Source organism: Mixophyes fleayi, chromosome 4 (assembly GCF_038048845.1).
Source record: "Mixophyes fleayi isolate aMixFle1 chromosome 4, aMixFle1.hap1, whole genome shotgun sequence".
Taxonomy (NCBI): Eukaryota; Metazoa; Chordata; class Amphibia; order Anura; family Limnodynastidae; genus Mixophyes; species Mixophyes fleayi.
The window spans coordinates 20,022,384-20,043,764 of NC_134405.1; the positions used below are offsets into that span (position 1 = coordinate 20,022,384).

At 42.8% G+C, this 21,381-nt stretch overlaps 1 protein-coding gene across 1 annotated transcript in view; it reads left to right on the forward strand.

Moving 5' to 3' along the window:
* The first annotated feature begins 11,063 nt into the window (after nt 1-11,063).
* The window catches only part of EFNB3 (ephrin B3), a 32,448-nt gene continuing 22,130 nt past the window's right edge, over nt 11,064-21,381 (forward strand). Inside the window, exon 1 of the mRNA XM_075206422.1 lies at nt 11,064-11,612. Coding sequence (XP_075062523.1) covers nt 11,494-11,612 — 119 coding nt within the window. The 5' untranslated portion in view covers nt 11,064-11,493. The remainder of the gene's footprint in view (nt 11,613-21,381) is intronic.

Here is a 21,381-nt window from a genome sequence, read left to right on the forward strand (position 1 = left end):
CATGCTGTCAATCAAGTTCTGGGCCACATACTGACTGATGGCCGCTCATTCTTGCCTAATAAATGCTTGGAGTGTGTCAGAATTTGTGGGTTTTTGTTTGTCCACCCGCCTCTTGTAGATTGACCACAAGTTCTCAATGGGATTCAACTTTAGGAGACAGTCCTGGCACTTGCTGGACTTCTTGGGCGCCCTGAAGCCTTCTTCACAACTATTGAACCTCTCCAAGTTCTTGATGATCTGATAAATGGTTGATTTATGTGCAATCTCACTATCAGCAATATCCTTGCCTGTGAAGCCCTTTTTGTGCAAAGCCATGATGACTGCACGTGTTTCCTTGCATCTAACCAAGGTTAACAGTGGAAGAACAATGATTTTAAGCACCACCCTCCTTTTGAAGCTTCCAGTCTGTTATTCTAACTCAATCAGCATGACAGAGTGATCTCCAGCCTTGTCCTCGCCAACACTCTCATCTGTGTTAACGAGAGAATCATTGACCTGATGTCAGTTGGTCCTTTTGTGGCAGGGCTGAAATGCAATGGAAATGTTGTTTTTGGGTTAAAGTTCATTGTCATAGCAAAGAGGGACTTTGAAATGAATTGCAATTCATCTGATCACTCTTCATGGCATTCTGGAGTATATGCAAATTGCCATCATAAAAACTGAGGCTGCAGACTTTAATATTTGTGTCATTCTCAAAACTTTTGACCATGACTGTAAATCAAACTTGCTTACTCTTTATCAATATCTGGGTAGGTCTCCCGGATAAGCAGGAGAGCAGCCATTCTCCCACAACCTGTACCCTAGTGATAATAGCCTTCGAGCTGTAAGTGTTAACTAACCCCTTTGCCACACTCTGCAGCTGTGCGCTTGCACAGTGGAACTGAGAGCTCACATTTGAAAAAAAGCTTAAAAAAAAAAAAAAAAGAATGCTAAAAAGTAGACAAAAAAAATATTAATGACAATAATAGGTAAAAAAAACAAAACATTTGAAAATGCTTAAATGATTTTCAAACAAATTCAGGGGCGGGGGGACAAGATTGCAGGGTACATTCCCACGTACCCCACATTTCTTAGAGAACATTCAGGGCCTGACTCAAGTTTGAACACAACCAGCACAAACGTTGCCTTTTAATAAAAGAGCGCGGACCTTGCGCGTATTTACGACGATATTGAAATCCAAGCAGATCTCAAGACACTTTTCACTTTGAATCTGGGTATAAGTACAAGCTGCCTAAACGTTACAGACAGACAGAACAGACTGCGGAATACGCACAAACGTCTGTTCAATTCAAGGTTATGTCTTCAATTTAGAACACATAACAAAAAGAAATTAAATAAAGGAACTATTCTTAACAGAATAACCATTTACAGAAATATTTATTTAAGAAAAAAAAACGTTTTACATTTTTTTTTACCTTACATAAATAAAGAAGATTTCAATGCGTACTGTACATACAATGTTTTATAATATAATATCTTGGTTACATACTGTTCTGTGCTATCTAGTAGCACGCGGACGTGTACTTCAAATCGAAGACTATGCACTGTTAGTCATCACTATCAGTTGGCACTTACACTTGCCCTGTAGCAGATGCAAAGGCTATGGCTGAAAACACAGGGGCAAACACAGGATTTGCAGAGGGGGGATCCCACACCACTCCGCCAGTGGGCGTGACCAACATGCATGGGGGCGTGGCTATAATTTTAGACAGTGCTTGGCTGCTCTGCCACTCTCCCTATCCCCATAATATACATGGGCAATGCTGTGTGCACTACTGTTAGGTGCATGCATCTCTCTCTCTTTTCCAGCAGAGCCGTGTGAAGTGGGGGCAGTGTCCAGCCACTTCAATTATACAGTGCCCCAGGCTTGGCGGAGGGTTTCCAGGCACTGGGAAACCCCCCTCTCGGTTTGTCTATGAAACAAGCATACTTACGAGAAACCCAAGACTTGAATTGGCCGCATCTGGGTCGGATAGTCCATACTGTACATAGACTACGTTAGTCTGCCCATCCCCTCCCCTGTTCCACGACTCAAGTCGAAAACATTCATAAGTGTCATTTGTGTTCCGACACGTACTGCATGGAATTGCCTTCGCCGGCGTAAGGGCCAATCGATTTCTCGCAAGATATATACGCAAACGGGCTTACGTCCGAACCCTGAGCATGTGACCCGGTCTTCCGGCACGGCAGCGGAGAACAGCGTACAGAAAGTATCCCGAGAACGACAATCTCAGGGGCAGTTTGACAGATTAGGAAGAGAGGCTTCCTCTTAAATCATTAATCTTTCTAGAATTCTGCTGTAAAGTGCTCGTTCTCCATTCTTAGTTGTTAAAAAGTCATTTAGAAGTCGATAGTCCATAAAAACGGTTACTGCTAATGTCAGGTTAACCTAAATTTCACCAGAGCGCAAGAGCAATGTCTTCTCCTTTTTCCAGATGAAATTTCCTCTTATTGACGATAAGATGATTTGCAGAGATAGTTATTAATTTTCTGCTGGTTTACGGCTGTAAACAAGATCTGTTACTACACGGAATTGTACGTGGAAACTGAAACCTCCGCAAGCAGATAGGAGTCAGGGAAAAAAGACTTTAATATGTGCTGATTTTTCTACAAGTTGGCAACAAATAAGTTACTAGACTATAATTTAAGAATCATGGGCCTGATTCATTAAGGATCTTAACTTAAGAAACTTCTTATTTCAGTCTCCTGGACAAAACCATGTTACAATGCAAGGGGTGCAAATTAGTTTTCTGTTTTGCACATAAGTTAAATACTGACTGTTTTTTCATGTAGCACGCAAATACTTGATAGGTTATTTGTACACTGAAATGTAAAGTTGATATTTGTGTGCTACATGAAAAAACAGTCAGTATTTAACTTATGTGCAAAACAGAAAACTAATTTGCAGCCCTTGCATTGTAACATGGTTTTGTCCAGGAGACTGAAATAAGAAGTTTCTTAAGTTAAGATCCTTAATGAATCAGGCCCCATCTTTTCAAACGGGCTTCTGATTTAAAATAACCGAAAGGTATGGAATATATAATTTTGTGCTTTTATTCTCCCCATAAAGAAACCCATTGAGTGAACATACGAGTTGAATTGGTCACCATACTACATCTTCTCAAATAAACAATATATAATTAGCGTTTTTGGACGTCAGTCGTTCCTCTGGAGTCTAATCTTGAAGAAATGCCGTAGATAATACTTATTTTTACACTTTGTTAGATGAACTGCTGCACTACGGAACAATCTCACAGGGTTTCACTGGCGCGATTTCTAATGTGAATTTCTCTGAGTAACCATATGTTCGAGGCTCCCAGAATCCAGATGAGGCATAGACAAGTGTGAACACGACCACAATGTGCTTCCTGTGTACCACAAAAGCTGTGAAATCACACCGCAGAGTAGCAGAATCACTTTCAGATATGCAAATTCTTTGTTGGACATTAATTAATTAATTTATATTTCTGTGAATCTATAGGTACCCTTTGCTGATAGCTGCCGTGTTTTAAATAGCTACTTGGAAAACAGGGGGCTTCTCATTCTTGCATCACTCTGGTAAAGGGAGAGTGGTTTTGGCTAGAGTGATTGGTATGAAGTATGACATATGCAGAGTCATATCTGGTGTAAGGACTAATATACAGAGTCATATCTGGTGTAAGGACTAATATGCAGAGTCATATCTGGTGTAAGGACTAATATGCAGAGTCATATCTGGTGTAAGGACTAATATACAGTCATATCTGGTGTAAGGACTTATATACAGAGTCATATCTGGTGTAAGGACTAATATGCAGAGCCATATCTGGTGTAAAGACTAATATGCAGAGTCATATCTGGTGTAAGGACTAATATACAGAGTCATATCTGGTGTAAGGACTAATATGCAGAGTCATATGTGGTGTAAGGACTAATATGCAGAGTCATATCTGGTGTAAGGACTAATAAGCAGAGCCATATCTGGTGTAAAGACTAATATGCAGAGTCATATCTGGTGTAAGGACTAATATACAGAGTCATATCTGGTGTAAGGACTAATATACAGAGTCATATCTGGTGTAAAGACTAATATACAGAGTCATATCTGGTGTATGGACTAATATACAGAGTCATATCTGGTGTAAGGACTAATATACAGAGTCATATCTGGTGTAAAGACTAATATGCAGAGTCATATCTGGTGTAAGGACTAATATACAGAGTCATATCTGGTGTATGGACTAATATACAGAGTCATATCTGGTGTAAGGACTAATATACAGAGTCATATCTGGTGTATGGACTAATATACAGAGTCATATCTGGTGTAAGGACTAATATACAGAGTCATATCTGGTGTAAGGACTAATATACAGAGTCATATCTGGTGTAAAGACTAATATACAGAGTCATATCTGGTGTAAGGACTAATATACAGAGTCATATCTGGTGTATGGACTAATATGCAGAGTCATATCTGGTGTAAGGACTAATATACAGAGTCATATCTGGTGTAAAGACTAATATACAGAGTCATATCTGGTGTAAGGACTAATATACAGAGTCATATCTGGTGTATGGACTAATATACAGAGTCATATCTGGTGTAAGGACTAATATACAGAGTCATATCTGGTGTAAGGACTAATATGCAGAGTCATATCTGGTGTATGGACTAATATACAGAGTCATATCTGGTGTAAGGACTAATATGCAGAGTCATATCTGGTGTATGGACTAATATACAGAGTCATATCTGGTGTAAAGACTAATATGCAGAGTCATATCTGGTGTAAGGACTAATATACAGTCATATCTGGTGTAAGGACTAATATACAGAGTCATATCTGGTGTAAAGACTAATATGCAGAGTCATATCTGGTGTAAGGACTAATATACAGAGTCATATCTGGTATAAAGACTAATATACAGAGTCATATCTGGTGTAAAGACTAATATGCAGAGTCATATCTGGAGTAAAGACTAATATGCAGAGTCATATCTGGAGTAAAGACTAATATACAGAGCCATATCTGGAGTAAAGACTAATATACAGAGCCATATCTGGTGTAAAGACTAATATACAGAGTCATATCTGATGTAAAGACTAATATGCAGAGTCATATCTGGTGTAAAGACTAATATACAGAGTCATATCTGATGTAAAGACTAATATACAGAGTCATATCTGATGTAAAGACTAATATGCAGAGTCATATCTGGAGTAAAGACTAATATACAGAATTGTATCTGGTGTAAGGACTAATATACAGAGTCATATCTGGAGTAAAGAATAATATACAGAGTCATATCTGATGTAAAGACTAATATGCAGAGTCATATCTGGAGTAAAGACTAATATACAGAGCCATATCTGGAGTAAAGACTAATATACAGAGCCATATCTGGTGTAAAGACTAATATGCAGAGTCATATCTGAAGTAAAGACTAATATACAGAGCCATATCTGATGTAAAGACTAATATGCAGAGTCATATCTGGAGTAAAGACTAATATACAGAGCCATATCTGGAGTAAAGACTAATATACTGAGCCATATCTGGAGTAAAGACTAATATACAGAGCCATATCTGATGTAAAGACTAATATGCAGAGTCATATCTGGAGTAAAGACTAATATGCAGAGTCATATCTGGAGTAAAGACTAATATACAGAGCCATATCTGATGTAAAGACTAATATGCAGAGTCATATCTGGAGTAAAGACTAATATACAGAGTCATATCTGGAGTAAAGACTAATATACAGAGTCATATCTGGAGTAAAGACTAATATACAGAATTGTATCTGGTGCAGTCTCAGATTTGCAGAACTGTCACCACAGCAGCATTTTGAAGACAAAAAAAATATCTTGTGGTTGATCGGAAGGAAAAACATCTTCGGTCTCCTGTTTGTGGCGCTTTGCGTCGCTCATGGAATTCGTCATATTTGCATCAAGATGTAGATGTAGTAGCCAATGAATTAAAGTTGCCTGGAGGTGGAATTGATGGTCCTGTTGCTTAAGTTTTTGACAGATGATAAATGCAGACTTTACCCCAAAAACCACTCATTGGAATCTCCCAGACTGTGGCTTGATGGACACCTCCCATGACACGTTTGATAGCATTAGTTATAAATATGCAATGTTATCAGCTACTCACGCTTGTAATGTCTTATGGTGAAATATTCAATATTGAGTGGGATCAGACAGCGCCACATTGCAAAATCTATTTTTCTTGTCTCGCAGCCCCACGTCTGGGCCGTCAGAATGTGTAAGGAACACAGTGACAGCTGCGATCCCATCAGGCAGCCGAAATCAAATCAAGATCAGCAAAAATAGATTTTACACTCAAAACAAAAGTTAGCAAATGCCATGTAGGAAGGTGTTTCATACCGGAATTGTCTGTTTCTGTTCAGCATCAGAGCTAGATCTGGATTCAGTGACTGATTCTTATACTCAGTTACTTAGAAGGGACAGACACAGTGGGAGGCAGTTTAGCTGGGTTGCCAAGCATAATAAAACTACCACTACACACAGCGGGCATCACACCCTCACAATCCAGGGACAATCCCAGGTTTGAAAGATTTCTCCCAGCAAATGTCCCTGTTTTTCAAAATTGATCAATTGTAGAATCTAATCCTTATTTTTCTGCATGTTAGATACGATATTACCATCTATTCTTACACTCTCTTTGGTGGGGGCCAGGGCCGAACTCTCCGTTCCTGAGTTCCGTGCTTTCCCTTGTTGACAACAGGTGTATAAAACATACTAGCTGCTTAATTGGTTTATGAGCCTGTAGCAGGGACATTAGATTGCAAGCTCCACTGGGACAGTCGATAATGTGCATGAATAACCATTCTCTATACAGCACAGATAAATGGTGCTTTATAAATAAAGAATAATAATAATAATAATAATAATAAGTTGAAGTCCCTACCACTGGAGGCTACTATCTGCTTAAAAGGGACATTGGGAATGGAGAAAGTTGAAGCAGTCCAGCTAGGGGTTGAACGTGGCATTGCTGGGCACCATAGTAAAATTTTGGAGAGGGTCTGGGATGCTGCTCCACAATTCGAGGCTTCGACTCTGCTCTTCAGGGGCCCCGGGCGTTGCAGAGTTCCCCTCAACTCTAGGCCCCATAGTGACCACAGGGGGTGGGCTCTAAAAGTGAGAAGTCAAAGGGTAACATGAAAAACGATCAGTCGACCTACATGATGTCTGTATAACAGGTGCTGGTCCATTACAGGTGCACCAGGTAATGGACCACATGAAGGGTAGGCCTTATGCGTTGCTTATCTCATTCCAGTAACACATGGAAACCCTTCTGGAGACACAGCAAGAGTCCAATAAGGACCCGCTGTCACCACAACCCCACCCTTAACACACAACATAGTCACAACATTGGTCATCGTACTCCGAGTGAGGTGGTATAGACACAACGTTGGTCATTGTACTATCGGTGAGGCGGTATAGACACAATGTTGTTCATCATAGTTCCGATGAGGTGGTATAGATACATCATTGGTCATCGTACTCCCAGTGAGGTGGTATAGACACAGTGTTGGTCACCGTAATACGCGTGAGGAGGTATAGACACAACGTTGGTCATCGTACTCCCGGAGAGGTGGTATAGACACAGTGTTGGTCACTGTAATCCGTGTGAGGGGGTATAGACACAACGTTGGTCATTGTACTCCCGGTGAGGGGTTATAGACACAACGTTGGTCATCATACTCCCGGTGAGTTGGTATAGACACAACATTGGTCATCGTACTCTGAGTGAGGTGGTATAGACACAACGTTGGTCATCATACTCCCGGTGAGTTGGTATAGACACAACGTTGGTCATCGTACTCCGAGTGAGGTGGTATAAACACAGTGTTGGTCATCATACCCCCGGTGAGGTGCTATAGACACAACGTTGGTCATTGTACTCCCGGGGGGTTGATTAGACACAACGTTGGTCATCGTACTCTGAGTGAGGTGGTATAGACACAACTTTGGTCATTGTACTCCCGGTGAGGGGGTATAGACACAACGTTGGTCATTGTACTCTGAGTGAGGTGGTATAGACACAACATTGGTCATTGTACTCCGAGTGAGGTGGTATAGACACGTTAGTCATTGTACTCCGAGTGAGGTTTTATAGACACAAGGTTGGTCATTGTACTCCCGGTGAGGTGGTATAGACACAACGTTGGTCATTGTACTCCCGGTGAGGTCGCCAAGTGTACATTACCTACTATACCTGACCCCATTCAGGACTGTGAGCCTCTCTTACTATCTCTCACTGCCGGGCATGGATTTGAGTGTACTGGAGACAAAATAAAGGTCAGCCTTGCCAGGGACAGCCTCACAGGCGGGGAACCACCAATGTAAATCATAATAGGTCTTATCTAGATTTATAAGGAAATCCAACTAGAAGGTGCAATTTTGAACCACCCAGTCGGCTCCTGTGTTAGGAGATGACGCAATGCTAACTGGCCAATTCATTCCTGTGTTAGGAAATAAGGCAATGCTGACCGCCCAATCAGCTCCTGTGTTAGGAAATAAGGCAACACTGACCGCCCAATCTGCTCCAGTATTTGGAAATAACACAATGCTGACTCCCTAATCTGCTCCTGTGTTAGGAAATGATGCAATGCTGACCGCCCAATCGGCTCCTGTGTTAGGAAATGACGCATTGCTGACCGCCCAATCGGCTCCTGTACTAGGAAATGACGCAATGCTGACTGCCCAATCGGCTCCTGTGTTAGTAAATGACGCAATGCTGACCACCCAATCGGCTCCTGTGTTAGGAAATGACGCATTGCTGACCGCCTAATCGGCTCCTGTGTTAAGAAATGCCACAATGCTGACCGCCCAATCGGCTCCTGTGTTAGGAAATGTTGCAATGCTGACTGCCCAATCGGCTCCTGTGTTAAGAAATGCCGCAATGCTGACCGCCCAATCGGCTCCTGTGTTAGGAAATGACGGATTGCTGACCGCCCAATCGGCTCCTGTGTTAGGAAATGACGCAATGCTGACCGCCAAATTGGCTCCTGTGTTAAGAAATGACGCAATGCTGACCATACAATTGGCTCCTGTGTTAAGAAATGACGCAATGCTGACCATACAATTGGCTCCTGTGTTAAGAAATGACGCAATGCTGACCATACAATTGGCTCCTGTGTTAAGAAATGACGCAATACTGCTTCAGGTTTGAACTGCTCCCAGCTGTCAACCTGATACCAAGGGGTATATTTACTAAACTGCGGGTTTGAAAAAGTATAGATATTGCCTATAACAACCAATCAGATTCTAGCTGTCAGTTATTTAGTGCATTCTACAAAAAGACAGCTAGAATCTGTTTGGTTGCTATAGGCAACATCTCCACGTTTTCAAACCCAGAGTTTAGTAAAGATACCCCTAGGTGTTTTCGGCAGGGGCGAGTTCTGTAGACCTGTTGTTTGGGTAAAAATCAGATTTTAGCTGTCACCACTGAAGGTGACAATACAACACTGTTGATGTCAATTTTGAGAAAAATTATTCCACCATTAAATGTATGTAGAGTAATTTGCATCGTCCCATTGTCAATATTGTAACATTCCATATTGAAGTGAACATATCGCTCATACTACAGAATGCTAATTACACATCCTGTCACCGGCTCGCAAAAGGCCTCCTAAACTTGACACTACCATATCCCGCCTGCGTAGTGCTGTGAATTTTGGTGCTTTGTGTTAACGTGTCATAGTTTGTGTGTGTGTGATTGCTGTATTAGCACAGTAGTTGCTTTTGATATATGACATTCTTTAAGCAGTAAATTTAACATTTAAATTTGTAATATTTAAATGGGTGTGATACTGGGATGTTTGAATATTTTGAAGCAGTTTTTTTCTGGTCTTCATATCTGTTATATTTTTGTGCTATTAATATTATAGGGTTCATGTCCATTTTTGAAGGCCAAATATTGGTGAGGAGACAACTTTAGCTTCAAATAGCCAACGTGCCCATCATCATCATCACCATTTATTTATACAGCGCCACTAATTCCGCAGCGCTGTACAGAGAACTCGCTCACATCAGTCCCTGCCCCATTGGAGCTTACAGTCTAAATTTCCTAACATAGCCCATAGCCCATAACCAATAAAGTTGAAAAATAAAAGGAACCTAAACTATATTATTTATTTATAAAGCCCCGATATAATTGGGCAGTACTCTATATTACAGAAAAGAGTAAAGAAATACATATAGGTAAGCGATAACAACTACCAGAGCACAGGAGCTAACAATCTAAGGCAGGCTTCAGCAAACTGTGGATCTCCTCCTATGACGTAGGAGACGACAACTGTTAGGCAGCAGTGTGTGGCGTCGGGAATTTAGACTGTAAGCTCCCGTGTGTCAGGGACTGATGTGAATGACTACATATCCTCTGTATAGCGCTGGGTAATATGATCGGCGCTATATAAATAAAATAGTTTATATATATAATAATCCTATAGATTGTAAGCTTGCGAGCAGGGTTCTCTTACCTCTCTGTCTGTATGTATTACCCAGTATTGTCTTATTAATGTTTGTTCCCAATTGTAAAGCGCTACGGAATTTGCTGGCGCTATATAAATAAATGTTGATGATGATGATGATATAAATATATAGGTAATAAATAGTAATAAAGGCAGTTCGTGGATCCTCAGCTGTCCTAGAACTACAAGTCCCAGCACCACCACCTGGTATATGTGATTTAACCTGGGTATGTACATGTTGTGTTTGTACAGTGCTGCAGACAATGTTGGTGCTACATGCATAACCCTGGCACCTATACACATGTGAGTTTTGTGTTGTTACAATTAGTACATTTTGTACCAAATCTGCTTATTAAAGTCAGTAAATCCCCCCCCCCCCCCCCAGTTTATCTCCCTATGAGGGGGCATTATCCTATATATAGGGTGTGTATATTGTGTGTATGTGTGTGTCTGGATGTGCACAGCCCCACATCTTCCTAGAAATCGCTGTTGTTGTGTGATTTACATCCCCCCACCCCTGCTCTCTCCCTCTCCCCTCCCTTTCTCTCTCTCTCCTCCCTCCACCCCACTCCCCACCACCTACCCTTTCTTCTGTACAAGGCAGCCTGCCTTATAGCAGATCCTGCTGCAAGCTCCTCACACACACACACACACTCAGAGGGGGATATAGGGACAAGGAGACACACACACACACACACAAAAAAAAGGAGCCCCACTCTCATCCTCAATGCCTGCACCCCTCCCCCAGCAGCCCTGCTCAAAATGACCCCAATCCCCTTAAATTGGGCTATAGACCCAAAACCCCACTCATTCCTCACATGCATTCTGCAGATATGGCCAAACTTTTTATCTTAAACTTTACCCCATTCCCCTGAAACCAAAACCAACAAAGAAGAACTGGGCTTCTCTACCCCCCACCTCCCTCTTCCTGCAGCCAGAAACTCTGCATTTTAACCAAAATCCCAGCATTTCAGCCTCAACAAAGAACCAGCATTGGGGGAAAGAATCATGTATTTCCGAGAGCTCCTCTCTGCCTTGTATATAAGGATGCTGATCACCTTGTGGAAATGTTGCATTATTTCAGCCCTCAGCCTAGATCCCATCTACTGGAACAGCTCAAACAAAAGGTTAGTCGTTTTAATTTCAGGGGGCACCCTCACCCCCTTTTAATATTTTGCTAAAATTTGTTTACAAGCTGCATTTGCAGAACAGGAGTCAATGTGCAGGGAATGAGAAAAAGTTCCTTGTGTGATGATATTAATATTTTATATATTTTGTGGACATGGTGCCTGGCACTTTTTTGCAATTACTTGGTTCCCAGTTTTCATACATTGCCTGCTCCATACACACAGCTGGAGCCCATATACCAGTATTTTATATTCTACCAGAGCGCCAGTTTTACGTGAAACCTTATTTTCTTCTTCCCCGCCACTGAATTTTAACGTCAGTGGAAGGATGCAAAGTCTTAAGATGTACTAAAATCCATGTGTTATTATCTGCACTTAATGTCTTTCTAGCTGGTCACTTTCTAGAGATTGGGAATCATCTTAATATTCATTTATAATAGATGGTTGTAGTGACATTTGGCAAGAGATTGTGTGATATTTGGAAAGGGTAATGCTATATTAACATTTATGTATATCAAGTCAGCGGATTATTTGTGTTTGTATATGTATGTGTGTGTGTATGTATGTGTATATATATATATATATATATATATATATATATATATATATATATTATTATTGTCTGCAGACACAACTATGTGAAAGTAGACATGTCTTGTCAAACTGGTTTATGGAGGCTGTGTGTGGCCCTGTACTTCTTACTTTGTGGCCCTCAGGTAGTTTTCTGATTTTAAAGTCAATGTAGCTCCCCGCCCCTTCCAAGCTATTAAAACTATTCTATATAATTTTAGATCATTTCTATGTGACACAATTCTGATAACATTTCCTGATGGGTTGTATATAACTTGTTGGTTGCAAATGGATCCATGATTTGGTCCATTATAAACTCTACGGATGAGGATAGAGGTACAACGTATTTGTTTTTTTGCCTGGAATGTACACGGGGCCCCCCTAGAATCAATGTTGCGATAAATGAAATCTACCAAGTGGAATCAGCCCTCTGTGCCATTGGATTTTGATCTACCTGACAAGGCATTTTATGTACTGTATTACCTTTGTTTTTAATATACACGCCTTTCCCTATAATAATCATAGCGTGACTCCGAGGGATGGGGGGAAGGTGCATCACAACTAATGTAACATTGAAAGAGCTCCTGGCCTGCAGAGCTTACTATCTGGCATTTTAGGCAGCAGGTTGCTTCCAAAACCAGCCAGCACTTTAATTATGAGATGGGAATATGGGGGTGCCCGTAATGTGTCAGGAGAAGAAATTGGAACGAAAAGCTTGCAATTGGCACTGGCGATGAGAGGCTGTGACTTACTTCTCTGCAGATCGATGTATTTATATAAATTTACTGACACGTGGACGTAAAAGAGCATATTAAGGTGTTTTAGTTATATAATGAAGACTTCTGTATGTAATTGTATGTATAAATCAAGGAAATACAGAATGGAGGTATATAGTGGCGGGCGGGGGGGGGGGGTGACATGTGAGGGAATAGAGGGCTGTGTATGAAGGTGATATCACTCTGAGTCATACTGTCACATGAAGTGTGTGCATATGTTTATATATAGATATATATATATATAGAGATATATATATAGAGATATATATATATATATATATATATACTTAAACACACGCTGCCACTATCACAGAAGGGTGTGTTCCTGTTACTGTCAGTCCATGGGGATACACGCTCACCCGTGTATCCCCATGACAGTACATGGCGTCTGATAGGGCCACACATGTAAACATATAAAATGTGAGGTAACGACTAGGGAACAGACTGCTGGGGGGGGGCGCACCGGCTCCTCTGTGTCACGGTGTGTGTGCAAAAAGCTGTGTATATGACAGGTCTACGCACTATAGAGACATAGGATGTTATTTACTAACCGGTGAAGAAAGCCATAGCAACTAATCAGCAATCACCTATTATCGGTGTAGTGCGATGTAGATGAGGATAGAACATATCCCCTGTATGCTGATAATATGGAGAGCATGCATCTGGGAGAATGAGAGGAGTCTGACCAGGGAGAATGAAAGAGAGATCTCAGAAGGGGCAGATGAGAAATGAGAGTTCTCAGAGGGTAGTACTGGGAGAGGGGACTACTGGGGAAGGGAGAGTTCTCAGAGGGGACAACTGGGGAATGGAGAGTTCTCAGAGGGGACAACTTGGGGAATGGAGAGTTCTCATTGGGGACAACTTGGGGAATGGAGAGTTCTCAGAGGGGACAACTGGGGAATGGAGAGTTCTCAGAGGGGACAACTGGGGAATGGAGAGCTCTCAGAGGGGACAACTAGGGAACGGAGAGTTCTCAGAGGGGACAACTGGGCAACGAAGAGTTCTCAGAGGGGACAACTGGGCAACGAAGAGTTCTCAGAGGGGACAACTGGGCAACGAAGAGTTCTCAGAGGGGACAACTGGGGAATGGAGAGTTCTCAGAGGGGACAACTTGGGGAATGGAGAGTTCTCAGAGGGGACAACTTGGGGAATGGAGAGTTCTCAGAGGGGACAACTTGGGGAATGGAGAGTTCTCAGAGGGGACAACTTGGGGAACGGAGAACTCTCAGAGGGGACAACTTGGGGAACGGAGAGCTCTCAGAGGGGACAACTTGGGGAACCGAGAGCTCTCAGAGGGGACAACTTGGGGAACGGAGAGCTCTCAGAGGGGACAACAAGGGAACGGAGAGTTCTCAGAGGGGACAACTGGGGAACGGAGAGTTCTCAGAGGGGACAACTGGGGAACGGAGAGTTCTCAGAGGGGACAACTGGGGAACGGAGAGTTCTCAGAGGGGACGACTGGGGAACGGAGAGTTCTCAGAGGGGACGACTGGGGAACGGAGAGGTCTCAGAGGGAACGACTGGGGAACGGAGAGTTCTCAGAGAGGACAACTGGTGAATGGAGAGTTCTCAGAGGGGACAACTGGGGAATGGAGAGTTCTCAGAGGGGACAACTTGGGGAATGGAGAGCTCTCAGAGGGGACAACTTGGGGAATGGAGAGCTCTCATAGGGGACAACTAGGGAATGGAGAGTTCTCAGAGGGGACAACTGGGGAATGGAGAGTTCTCAGAGGGGACAACTGGGGAATGGAGAGTTCTCAGAGGGGACAACTTGGGGAATGGAGAGTTCTCGGAGGGGACAACTTGGGGAATGGAGAGTTCTCAGAGGGGACAACTTGGGGAATGGAGAGTTCTCAGAGAGGACGACTGGGGAATGGAGAGTTCTCAGAGAGGACGACTGGGGATTGGAGAAGTCTCAGAGGGGACGACTGGGGAATGGAGAGCTCTCAGAGGGGACGACTGGGGAATGGAGAGTTCTCAGAGGGGACAACTGGGGATTGGAGAGTTCTCAGAGGGGACAACTGAGGAATGGAGAGATGACTCCGTATTCATATCTAGTCCCAGTATTCAATTCCTCTGTGGCAGATACTTTTTTTTTTTTTTTTCTGAAACTCTTTAATCAATTGGTTGAGGAAAAAAAAGAAAGAAATAATTGCGCAAAAAGAAACATAGTAAATACTTGTTTAACAACCATGTTTTTCTTTTTAGAGTACGTCATTGCACGGTATAAAACACAGTGGGAAATTCAATTCCCTGTGATGAGCCGCTGGACATCGCCACGGGGTGCGAGGAAAACTCTGCGACGTGTGGAGACACCCCGCGGAAGATTGCGGGGGACTGAATTTCCCCCCTAAAATGACTTGAACAGTACTGATCATCCCGCTTTTTTGTGCTTGAAAACTAAGAGTGACAACGAGCCGAAGAAATTGGGGCTCCAGTGTTGTTAATGAGGTGGAGGTAGGAAGGTCAGGGGAGGTGGCACCCATAGAGAATGTGAGAACACCCCGGGGAATATGAGAACTGCTGTCTGCAAAAAGTGGTGCTGTAACCCATAGCAACCAGGTGTCGCTGTCTCTCTAGTGTTCTGTTGTGTCTGTAGAGAACGGAGGAAGCCCTAAGCTGGGGTGTAATTAGCCTTAAGTGCATCTTCTCCCCTGTACCTCTCCTTTGCTGGAACCCCGGATCTAACTAACCATCTACGACGTAGCTGCTGGATAGTGCAGACTTTATATCCCGTCCTCTAGACAAATGACAGCGAGAGTAGAGTACAAGCTTAGAGCGAAATCTAAAGCTGGTCTGTTCTTCCCTTCTGTCTGATTAGTAACTGGGAATTCCCTGTATGTTTGTGCAGTCTTCTTCCCATAGTGCATCCTGGTGCCATCTCTTACCCAGGTAAAGGAAGCACACGCACCCGGCCGTCCGCATGATGTAAAAGAAAACGTGATCCGTCAGACCGGGCCACCTTCTTCCAGTGCCCGGTTCTGGCGCTCACGTGCCCATTGTAGGTGTTTTCTGAGGTGGACAGGGGTCAGCATGGGCACTCTGACCGGTTTTGCGGCTACGCAGCCCCATCATCCTCACCATCTATTTATTTATATAGCGCCACTAATTCCGCAGCGCTGTACAGAGAACTCATTCAGCCGGCTGCCATGCACTGTGTGCTCTGACACCTTTCTATCATCGACCAGCATTAACTCTTTCAGTAATTTGTACTAGCATAGCTCTTATGTGGGATTGGACCAGACGGGGTAGACTTCACTCCCCACGCGCATCGGTGAGCTTTGGGTGGCCATGTCCTTATCATTGGTTCACCGGTTGTCCTTCCTCGGTCCATTTTTGGTAGGTACTAGGGAATGGAGAGTTCTCAGAAGCCGTTTTGGAGGTGCTCTGACTGGTGCCATTGTAACAAGATAATCAATGTTATTCACTTCACTAGTCGGTGGTTTTAAAGTTGTGGCCGCTCGGGGTTTGTGTGTGTGTGTATATATATATATATATTTTGATAGAGGCTGGGCAGGGACACAGACATACACACACAGACGTAGGCCGTGACCCTCGCACATGTACCCTGACATGAATATAATGACAGAGGCTCGGATGGGGAAACTCGCTTACATAGACTGGCAGTGACATACACATTGTGACATATCTAGGCTACAGATTTAGGCCAGGCTCCAATTAAAGTCTATTGTCATTTTTTTTTTAAGGTGAAATAAGTAAAATGATTGTAAAATGTCAGGTATTTCTATTCTGAAGAGTTGCATGAATAACTTCCTGTGTCACTGAAGTGTTGGCTCGGTGGAAACATCAACTAGACGTAAACGGTGGACGGCTGCCGCACGCGCAGGCGGCGATGCCGCCTCTGCTTGTTTTGTGAGAAGGTGCCCCTCATTTCTGGCAGTCACACAGGTCGTTATAAAGGCAGGCTCCAGTCGGCGGGACAAAATGGCGTTTAAGGACGGACGAGCAAAGTTTTGAGCAGGGTGACAGATGGGGCGTATTCGCTGAAACTCGCCTGAATTACGGGGGACGGTGCAGAATATGATTAACAAATACGCAATTTTGTACCTGTGTCAGATTAGGCAGGTGCCAGCAGTGCGTCTAAAACGCTGGCAGAACGATCACCATCTTGGAGGTGGCGGTAATGGATACCGGACTAACACCTTCAATAGGTTGGACATTATAGCGGGGGCGGTGTAGTATTAAGCTAGTTCAACATCATGAAGGAACGATACACATGTGATCTATAGGAAGCCATGTGAGGCGAGGACTTGTACATTGCTGGTCAGGGACCAAGTAGCCGTCAGTTGTACAGTAAACCATCTGCTGAGATGGACCATGAAAAATCAGAATAGTCCTATTTAACCCGTTGTAAGGACCGTCTCATGTTGTTTATTAACCTCAAAGTGGCCAAGTTGTTGTGTACATTGGAGTAATGTCACTGCCCCAGTTGCCCTGAGAGGAGACTGAAGTCATTAGGGTATCTGGGTATTATCAGACATGTTGGATGATGATTAGTATCTCACAGTTTGTGCTCAGCTTCCAGCCACAATAATAATCTACTGTCACTCTCTGTCAGTGTGTAATGTAATACTGAGTATACACTGATAATGATCACACTGTATAATAATACTGAGTATACACTGATAATGATCACACTGTATAATAATACTGAGTATACACTGATAATGATCACACTGTATAATAATACTGAGTATACACTGATAATGATCACACTGTATAATAATACTGAGTATACACTGATAATGATCACACTGTATAATAATACTGAGTATACACTGATAATGATCACACTGTATAATAATACTGAGTATACACTGATAATGATCACACTGTATAATAATACTGAGTATACACTGATAATGATCACACTGCTCTGTATAATAATACTGAGTATACACTGATAATGATCCCACTGCTCTGTATGATAATACTGAGTATACGCTGATAATGGTCACACTGCTCTGTATAATAATACTGAGTATACACTGATAATGATCACACTGTATAATAATACTGAGTATACACTGATAATGATCACACTGTATAATAATACTGAGTATACACTGATAATGATCACACTTTATAATAATACTGAGTATACACTGATAATGATCACACTGTATAATAATACTGAGTATACACTGATAATGATCACACTGTATAATAATACTGAGTATACACTGATAATGATCACACTGCAATGTATAATAATACTGAGTATACACTGATAATGATCACACTGCTCTGTATAATAATACTGAGTATACACTGATAATGATCACACTGTATAATACTGAGTATACACTGATAATGATCACACTGTATAATAATACTGAGTATACACTGGTAATGGTCACACTGCTCTGTATAATAATACTGAGTATACACTGATAATGATCACACTGCTCTGTATAATAACACAGAGTATACACTGATAATGATCACACTATATAATAATACTGAGTATACACTGATAATGGTCACACTATATAATAATACTGAGTATACACTGATAATGATCACACTGTGTAATAATACTGAGTATACACTGATAATGATCACACTGCTCTGTATAATAATACTGAGTATACACTGATAATGATCACACTGTGTAATAATACTGAGTATACACTGATAATGATCACACTGCTCTGTATAATAATACTGAGTATACACTGATAATGGTCACACTATATAATAATACTGAGTATACACTGATAATGATCACACTTTATAATAATACTGAGTATACACTGATAATGATCACACTGTATAATAATACTGAGTATACACTGATAATGATCACACTGCTCTGTATAATAATACTGAGTATACACTGATAATGATCACACTGCTCTGTATAATAATACTGAGTATACACTGATAATGATCACACTGTATAATAATACTGAGTATACACTGATAATGATCACACTGTATAATACTGAGTATACACTGATAATGATCACACTGTATAATAATACTGAGTATACACTGATAATGGTCACACTGCTCTGTATAATAATACTGAGTATACACTGATAATGATCACACTGCTGTGTATAATAATACTGAGTATACACTGATAATGATCACACTGCTCTGTATAATACTGTGTATATACATGGACAGTGATAATTGAGCATGCATACACTAATAATTATGTGCTGTAATCTATAATAACATGAATATGAATGTTATTGGATCTTTTATCACTCTAATTACTCCTTCAGCTTGTTTCACATAGTATATTTTCTTCAACCAATTCTCTGTAATTGGTTCGTATTAATTAGATGTACTGGCGCACACAGTTGAATTAGGGATTTGTTAATTATGATGATAACAATTAGTCTATACATTGTTTATGTATCTATACAAATACTCTGCATATAATAATGTATTCACTGTGTGACTGCTGCGCTCTCTCTCTGTACGCTGTGTGACTGCTGCGCTCTCTCTGTACGCTGTGTGACTGCTGTGCTCTCTCTCTGTACGCTGTGTGACTGCTGCGCTCTCTCTACGCTGTGTGACTGCTGCGCTCTCTACGCTGTGTGACTGCTGTGCTCTCTCTCTGTACACTGTGTGACTGCTGCGCTCTCTCTCTGTACGCTGTGTGACTGCTGCGCTCTCTCTCTGTACGCTGTGTGACTGCTGCGCTCTCTCTGTACGCTGTGTGACTGCTGCGCTCTCTCTCTGTACGCTGTGTGACTGCTGTGCTCTCTCTCTGTACACTGTGTGACTGCTGCGCTCTCTCTCTGTACGCTGTGTGACTGCTGCGCTCTCTCTGTACGCTGTGTGACTGCTGCGCTCTCTCTGTACGCTGTGTGACTGCTGCGCTCTCTCTCTGTACGCTGTCTGACTGCTGCGCTCTCTGTACACTGTGCTCTCTGCACGCTGTGTGACTGCTGCGCTCTCCCTCTACACGCTGTGTGACTGCTGCGCTCTCTCTGTGTTCGCTGTCTGACTGCTGCGGTCTCATTGTGACAGGCAAGGAGAGTACATGTGAGTACACTTGTGTACACAGGCGTCAGCTTTGTAAAGGACTGGGAGTGCCTCTGTTGCCCCCACACATGTGACTGCTGCGCTCTCTCTGCACGCTGTCTGACTGCTGCGCTCTCTCTCTGTACACTGTGACTGCTGCACTCTCTGTACACTGTCTGACTGCTGCACTCTCTGTACACTGTCTGACTGCTGCACTCTCTGTACACTGTCTGATTGCTGCTCTCTCTGTACACTGTCTGACTGCTGCTCTCCCTGTGCACTGTCTGATTGCTGCTCTCCCTGTGCACTGTCTGACTGCTGCTCTCCCTGTGCACTGTCTGACTGCTGCACTCTCTGTGCACTGTCTGACTGCTGCTCTCCCTGTGCATTGTCTGACTGCTGCTCTCTCTGTGCACTGTCTGACTCTGACTGTTGCGCTCTCTCTCCGTTCGCTGTCTGACTGCTGCGCTCTCTCCGTACGCTGTCTGACTGCTGCGCTCTCTCTCTGTACGCTGTCTGACTGCTGCGCTCTCTCTCTGTACGCTGTCTGACTGCTGCGCTCTCTGTACACTGTCTGACTGCTGCGCTCTCTGTACACTGTCTGACTCTGACTGTTGCGCTCTCTCTCCGTTCGCTGTCTGACTGCTGCGCTCTCTCCGTACGCTGTCTGACTGCTGCGCTCTCTCCGTACGCTGTCTGACTGCTGCGCTCTCTCTGTACGCTGTCTGACTGCTGCGCTCTCTGTACACTGTCTGACTGCTGCGCTCTCTGTACACTGTGCTCTCTGCACGCTGTGTGACTGCTGCGCTCTCCCTCTACACGCTGTGTGACTGCTGCGCTCTCTCTGTGTTCGCTGTCTGACTGCTGCGGTCTCATTGTGACAGGCAAGGAGAGTACATGTGAGTACACTTGTGTACATAGGAGTCAGGACTGGGAGTGCCTCTGTTGCCCCCACACATGTGACTGATGGATGCACAGCTGACATGTTGTGGTGCTCGGTGACCTCAGAGCTGGCTTCTGTCTGTACATATCTGTATATATGGAATATGTACGTCCTGCTCCTCACACTTGTTTGTATCAGTCACACACAGCACCTTCCCCCTCCCAGGCTGTAGCCCTCTCCCAGTTGTGTGGGCAGTCATGCCAGGGGTATAATGCCAGTCTCTGTGCCAGTGTTCCCACATCACTGCCCATCAACCAGGTGTGTGGGTGAAGTAGAATCACCTCACTTCCTCTGTGAAGGCCTAAATATACATTTATCATCATTGTACACCTCTACTACCATACCATCATTATATATATACTATTATTATACAGAGCAGTGTGATCATTATCAGTGTGTACTCAGTATTATTATACAGTGTGATCATTATCAGTGTATACTCAGTATTATTATACAGAGCAGTGTGATCATTATC